The following is a 7,566-nucleotide window of genomic DNA, read 5'->3' as shown; positions in this document are numbered from 1 at the left end:
TCAAATTGAAAAAGGAAAGAGTCCTTAGGACTTTAGATTTACCAAGAATATCAAAGAAAAGCTCAAAGATACACATGTAATGGAAACTTGTATGCATTGACTTGATTAAAGATCGAAGAGAAAAAATGAGCTGAAACTTACTTGTTCTATTGTAGAAACTGATTGGATAGGAATGTAGACCTCGTCGCTGCGATCGATTAGGCACCTCCTGATCGTCAAAGAGATGACTTAAGAGTTAGAACTATTAGAAAGAAGAGTTTTAAAGTAATGAAACTCATTTATAACAAAATTATTTATAATAATAAAACTCTGTAATATTAAAATAACCCGAGTCTCACTGTTTTTAGACTACCACCATTTTTAGACTACCACCATTTTTAAAATATCATCTGGGATTTTACAATTAGTTATGTACTAATTTATTTATTTATTTATATTTCTAATTTTCAATATTTATATTATTTTCGTTATGATGAATAAACATAAAAGCATAACCTAAGTTATTATTGAGGAATAATAAAATATGTATAATAAGTAAAGATTTGAAGACATTGTAATCGGAAATATAATTTTTAAAAATTTATCTGAGTAAATATTATTTAAGATAAAATATTTTTGTATTATTTTATTGATGATGTTAAAATCAATATATTTATCTTGATTATTAATTGCAAATTCAATTCAAATTTTTTTAATTTAAAATAAAATAGAAATATATTGATTTAAGAGAGCATCTGCGTGTTACTTTTTGATATGATAAATTTTTACATGATATTTATTTTCACTTCATTATTTTACTCGTTAGACATGATAAATAATTTCAAAAAATAAATAGACAGATGTGTCCAATTACCCGAATCCATTGTCGACTGTGATCTATGATATTCTCCGAATTAAAATATAATATCGTTTGCAATTCAATTACATCTTGAGGGATGAATCTATCAAACCTCAACTTCTTGTCACTCATAGAAGTTCCACTTGTTGTGGAAGGGTCAATAGTGGTCCCAATTTTGTTGGTTTGAATTTCAATTTTATATCGTGTAACAAAATTTAATTAACTTAAATTCAGTTAATTAAGAACTCAATTAATCATATTAAAAATTTTCATTAATGCATTAAATATAGTTCTTTTCTACAATAATTAATTATACCTAACAGTTACTAATTTTAATATCCCAACCATAAAAGTGAATACTCAAATTTGAGTAATAATACATATATTTATTTAATATGTTAAAAGCATTTTCAAATTAATCACTTTACATATCTAAATTAAAATACTAAATATAATGACGGAAAGTCAATAATTCAATCAGAGATCACACACGGAAATCAAAATATATATAGTATAATCTTATGAATTTGTTTATTTTCTACCTTTTTTAATGTTACACTGTCTACGTCCATACTAAATAATATATTGGTGTTATATTTGTAATTTGATGGTGAAAGAATTTTTGTATTATATATATATTATTGAGATTCACTTTTTTGTGTTCGTATATTTTTTTTAATTTTTTTAACAATTACCTTTTTAAATCTAAATACTTACTTATAATAAAAATATTATTTTTCAATTTGAATTTTAATATATTTTAAAAATTCAAATAATTACTCATAATAAATAAAGTATTATACAATAAAAAAATTACCTATAATAAAAATATAAAAAGAATAATTTTTATAATTTTAAATTACTACAATAAAATAATAGTGAATATGTACAGTAGTTTTCAGTGGTATATATTAAATATATATGTTCTCTTTTCTTAAATCAGCTGTCTTAATTTTCTGTTCAAAGATGCGTACACATAATAAACTCTCTCTTCTTACTGAGTCTTTATTTATCCTTCACTTTGAAAAGCCAATGTTCAAAGATGTAGGCTTTATCTCTAGCTATATAAATGCATGGCATAAGCCACTTTGTTTCAGAAACCTCAAAGTTGAACTCAGAAACTGCATGAATATAATCATTTCATAAGAAAAAACTACGTACAGAGAATGGCCAGAAAAACATGTCCAATGAATTTATCATTCATTGTGACATTGATGTTTGTGCTGTGTGGCTCAAACATGAATGTTTGCAGAGGAGAATGGGAATACAAGTGGAGCAAAGAAGCTGCAGAAGAAGCTGAGGCTGTGGCAGCCATAGAATGTTCAGGACATGGAAGAGCATACCTAGATGGTCTTGTTCTTAAAGGCCATCAACCAGTTTGTGAGTGCAATCCATGCTACACTGGATCTGATTGCTCCAAGCTTTTGTCTAATTGCTCTGCCAATGCTGGAAGGTAAATCCTTCTTATAAAATTCAATGCTATTACTTCAACTTATGGTCTCAGTTTTGTAATAGTAGTCTACACAATTGATATTTTTATCTATCTTCTATTTATATTTATATATATATATATATATATATATATATATATATATAAAGTTGAGCAATTGATAGTTGTGTTGCACAATTGATATTTTTACCTATCTATATATGTAGGAAGTTGTGCCAAGGCAGTATTTTGTTAATAAAATATTACTTCTCTGAAGTTTATAATTCTACATCAAACCAATCCGAAATATTCAATATTTTTGGTTTTGAAACTCTTTTGAGAATTTTGTTTTTAGTCTTAACCCTAATGTTGACTGTTCATAGCTTTTTATTGTATCCATGTTTATATTTTTGTCTTTGTTGTCAAGTGTGACAACACTGATGGTAACTATATGTTGGAAGTCTTGTTTGTCACGTTATTTAAATGTCTAAGAAGGTAGCTTCGTGGATATTTTTCAATAAACTGTCATATATTCAAATAAGTTGATTGTGATAAGTAATTAAGATATTAAAACGTATATTACTAAGAAATTACAATGTTCCTGTCATGACACGAGAAGTCCTTGAGTTAATCATTTTTATTTCCTCAGTTAATATATTCCTTCACAGCAAACTCCGAAAATTGTTAAACAATAAAATATTCCAAAACCAAGATCTTCCAAAATTTGGATTAAAAACTTAAAATAAGAATCTGAAAAATTTTAGTAAGAAAAAGATATAATAAAATACTAATTGGGTAGTTTATTCATTTTTTTAATGAACATATGCCAAGGATTATATTCCTTTAATAAAATATTTTAATTTACAAAATAATTGAGAACTAGTCATATTTATCACTAACCATTTTTTTAGAGCTGTCAAAATGGGTCACAACGTGCAGGTCAACCTAGTCCACCACAGGTTTGAGCCGGGTTGAATTTGAAAAAATTGTACTTTTTTATGCGAGTTAGATTTCAACCCGGCTCATTTAAACCTGGTTCATGCGGGTTGAACCCGTGGTGGGCGGGATTGGCCCACCAACCTACCTACCTTATTTTATTTTATTAAAATTTAATTTTAATTTTATAAAAAATATTTATTATTTTGTTTTTGCTTGAAATAATTATTTTAGTTCCTTATTTTCAAAATTAATTAAACACTGGGAGTGAAATTTGGAAGTAAAATTTGTTTAGATTTAAATTATAGAAAGTTTGTAATTTTTTTATTTCAAAAAAAATTGTAATTAAGTGAGCTAGTGAGCCAACCTGTTTACCTACCAACCCGTGGTGGGTCGGGCCGAGTTCGAATTTTTCCGGCTCGTAAATAAATGTACCAGGTTGGGTTGACTTACTAAGTAACCAACCCGTGGTGAGCTGGGAAGGGTCGGGTCGGATCGGATGACCCGTTTTGCCAACTCTAAATTTTTTAATAAATTATTTATTTGGTGATACAAGCTGATTGCATCATAACAGATAAATGATAAATTATAAAAGGAAACTTAATTAAATCTTAAATATATAATAAATTTAAATATTTTTAATTGAGTTTTCAATAAAAAAAAGTCATTAAGTTGAGTGCTCTCGTTTTCAACTCATTGATTAATTCGTTTTTTTGTCCTCACTAATCTTCTCTAGTTTATTGGTCAACTTTTTGATGGGTTGAAAAATATTGAAGAAGGAGATGCAAGTTGATTGACATCTTAGAAATAAGAAAATGGAAAAAATAACTATGTTATCTCGTTGATGTAAAATCAAACGATAAGATACTTAAGCAAAATGAAATATTTCAAACCCTCATTAGAATACAAATTTTTTAATAGAGATTTAATAAAAACATCTACGTTTATAAGGTACTCAAAACTTAATTTATTTTATAAACATTTAAAACTTGACTAATAAAAAAAATTTACATAGAAAATATCCACTAAATTCCTACACAAGGTGAGAGGTCAAAATTGATTGAATGTTAACTGCAGTGGAGATCCATACTTTTTGGAGCCATTTTGGATGAGACATGCTGCAAGCAGTGCGATATTAGTATCAGGGTGGCACAGAATGGGTTATTTTTACAGTGATGGATCATACATCTCACAACTATTGGTGGAACATATCAAAAAGGTTCATGCCATAGTTGGAAACGCAATCACTGAAGGAAAATACATTGTATTTGGAAGTGGCTCAACTCAACTCCTAAATGCTGCTGTTTATGCCTTTTCTCCCGATACCTCTTCACATTCTCCAGCAAAAGTGGTAGCCACCCCACCGTATTACCCTGTAAGTAGTTCCATTCAACACTTATTTCAACAAAATTTCTACGTATTAAAATTGGAGCTTTGTCCTCACATTTCAACAAACATTTTGCAGGTGTATAGAACACAGACAGAATATTTCAATGCTAGGAATTTTAGTTATGAAGGAAGCACATCCTCGTGGATAAACAAGACAGATAGCAGCTCTACATTCATTGAGTTTGTTACTTCACCAAACAATCCTGATGGAAAGCTGACTAAGGGAGTTCTTGAAGGAGATAATGTAAAACAAATCAATGATCGTGCCTATTACTGGCCACATTACACTGCCATTCCTTCACCAGCTGATGATGATCTTATGATCTTCACCATTTCCAAGCTCACAGGTCATGCTGGGAGCAGATTCGGGTGAGATATTTATTCTATAAAACATTCATCAACAGTTATATAAATTAATCCAATGAAAATGTTAAACTTTTTGCTAATGGTTAATCACTGTGATGTTTTAACAGATGGGCAATAATAAAAGATGAAGCAGTGTATGAAAAGATGTTGACGTATTTGGATATGAACACCATGGGAGTTTCCCGTGAGGCTCAGCTGAGAGCTTTAAAGCTTTTCGATGTTGTTCTTGAAGGAGATGATGGAAAAGAGATATTCAAATTTGCTTATTCAACCATGAGACATCGTTGGACAAAGTTGAAAGAAACCATATCTAAATCAAAACGCTTTTCTCTGCAGAAACTGTCTTCCCAATACTGCACCTTCTTCAAAAGGGAAAGAGACCTCTCACCAGGTAAACGTCAATTATTATAATGACATGAAGTGAAAGTTTTCGTTTGTTTTAGCTAACAATTTGGGTTGAATTTGTCAGCTTATGCTTGGTTGAAGTGTGAGAGAGAAGAAGACAAAAACTGCTATGAAATCCTTGAAGCAGCTGGCATCAGTGGTCGTGAAGGAAGCCTATATAGTGCTGATAATCATTACGTGCGTCTCAGTCTCATCAGAAGCAAAGATGACTTTGATATACTCATAAACAAGCTCAATACCCTTGTTGCTAAACAATAGTATCCCAAATATTGTAAACATTACTATCTTTGTGTGGTGCCTAAATAAATAAAACATTGTTTCCAGATTGTAAGAATTGAGTAATACGATAATCAAATTTATCAAAAGAAGAATGTTTACCAATTTCATAAGTGTTTATATAAAAAAATGTCTTTTATATACATTTAGTCTTTCTTGTTTTTTTTATTACGAAAAAAATAATTGATTGAATATAAGAAGATATTAAGTAATCTAACACTTTTATAAATAAAAAACAATGAAATTACAAACATAGATCATTTAATATATTCCAAAACATATAATAGAAAACATATATGTTTATCGTTGTAGTCCTACAGGCGTTTCCTTTCACAAACAAAAGAAATGTATCCTCTTTCCCTTTGTGCCATTTCTTAAAATCTTACCAATCATACATCATAATCATCGGGTGTTCATGTATGGTGTTAACAATTTCTATTAATGCATCCAAAGGATAATTTGTAGATACACATAGCTTCTTTTTTGGTTTAGGATTGTTGCAATGAATTTGCTTCTTTCTTTCTAGACTCTCGACACTAGGCGTGATAGAGAAATGACAAGAGAGACTCCAAAATACTGGTGAAAGCCTACTTTTGATCTAGCAACATGCACACGTCTAGGGTGCTCAAGTCATCGAATTACAATAACAAGTATGTCCTCGGAACCATGAGTTGTGAATGTACCTTGAGACCTTTGCTCAATCAAAAGTGTTAATAAGGGGAGCTATACCTATCCTATATATCTATGTTTTTTATGATGAACAAAAGAATTGTTTTATGGTTGTCTTGCACAACAAATGACATAACAATTGTTTTATCTCTATTGTGTTTGTGCTTGATATATGAAATCATAATTTGTAAATGAATCACGAGTTAAACATATTGAACATTTCCTTTCTGGTAGAAATAATAGCTTAAGCAATGTATATAATTTGTTATGCCAATATGTATTTTATTTATGCATTGATCTATTTGGAATGGAAATTGGTTTGAAAATGTTTAATTTTTGAACATAACTGATTACATAAGTTTCATAATTGGTTAAATATGTTTCTCTTGTCAAAATCAATTTCATTTAAAGCCTGAACTGTTTCTAACGGTCATATAAATTTATTGTTGGCTTGTATGAATTGTTTAATCGATTGCATGCGTTGTATAATCGGTTAAATTTAACCATAAGAAAATATGTTAAAATAAAAGGAAAAGCTTAAGAGATTACATTAATTTCGTAATCGATTAAATTGCGTCAGGATTCAAAAATCTTATAAATGACTGTCTTGCATGCTGTTTCAGACTAAAATTTTGTGCAATCAATTTTATAACTAATATTGTGATTGAGTTTTGATTACAAGAGCATCCAAGAACTATCTTGAAGAATCATAGATCAAATTTGGGTTTACACATCAAGATTATATTAAGAAAACTGGGATGAAGTGTTCTGATCATATATCTGCCCTACTGGAGTGTTGTTGTGAAGATCAGTTTCATCATTTCCAATTTTTTGGATTGTGTTCCAGTGTAGGTATGCCAGGAGGAGAGAGCCTTGGTGTTCTCATTGAGAGCTAGGATTGTTCTCAAGGTGTAAATGTGAGTGTTCTCTGTTTTTGTAAGATAGTGAGGGTATTCACATCTTGTTACTATAGTGATTTTCAGTGGGATAAGAAGTACATTGTGAGGGGATATCTCTATATTCTTGTAACTCTATCATTGTAGTGGAATGCCTTCAACTTAGGTTGTTGAAGGAAGATTGAATGTAAGCTTGGCTGAACCAGTATAAATTTTTTGAGTTAATCTTTCTCTATCCTTTCTATTTTATTGTTGATTCATCATACTTGTTTTATTGATTTCAAGAAAACCAAAGATTTTGCACAACTTTTGAAAATAACAATTTTTAAGGCAAAATCCAATTCACCCTCCCCTCTTGGGTT

At 29.6% G+C, this 7,566-nt stretch overlaps 1 protein-coding gene across 1 annotated transcript; it reads left to right on the top strand.

Moving 5' to 3' along the window:
- The first annotated feature begins 1,904 nt into the window (after positions 1-1,904).
- LOC108345082 (tryptophan aminotransferase-related protein 4) lies at positions 1,905-5,731 on the top strand. Its single transcript, XM_017583647.2, has 5 exons — positions 1,905-2,291; positions 4,281-4,578; positions 4,669-4,961; positions 5,066-5,349; positions 5,428-5,731. The coding sequence occupies exons 1-5, from the start codon at positions 2,005-2,007 to the stop codon at positions 5,619-5,621; spliced, it is 1,356 nt and encodes a 451-aa protein (XP_017439136.2). The 5' UTR covers positions 1,905-2,004; the 3' UTR covers positions 5,622-5,731.
- Positions 5,732-7,566: the final 1,835 nt, after the last annotated feature.

The sequence above is a fragment of the Vigna angularis genome, chromosome 8, assembly GCF_016808095.1.
Source record: "Vigna angularis cultivar LongXiaoDou No.4 chromosome 8, ASM1680809v1, whole genome shotgun sequence".
In the NCBI taxonomy this organism is placed as follows: domain Eukaryota; kingdom Viridiplantae; phylum Streptophyta; class Magnoliopsida; order Fabales; family Fabaceae; genus Vigna; species Vigna angularis.
Note: the sequence above shows the minus strand (reverse complement) of the source record. Positions and strands in the feature narration are given on the sequence as shown.

Coding starts and splice junctions, on each gene's coding strand:
- LOC108345082 (XM_017583647.2), top strand. CDS start 2,005: ATGGCCAGAAAAACATGTCCAATGAATTTATCATTCATTGTGACATTG. Junction 4,579..4,668: donor CCACCCCACCGTATTACCCT/GTAAGTAGTTCC, acceptor AACATTTTGCAG/GTGTATAGAACACAGACAGA. Junction 4,962..5,065: donor CATGCTGGGAGCAGATTCGG/GTGAGATATTTA, acceptor ATGTTTTAACAG/ATGGGCAATAATAAAAGATG.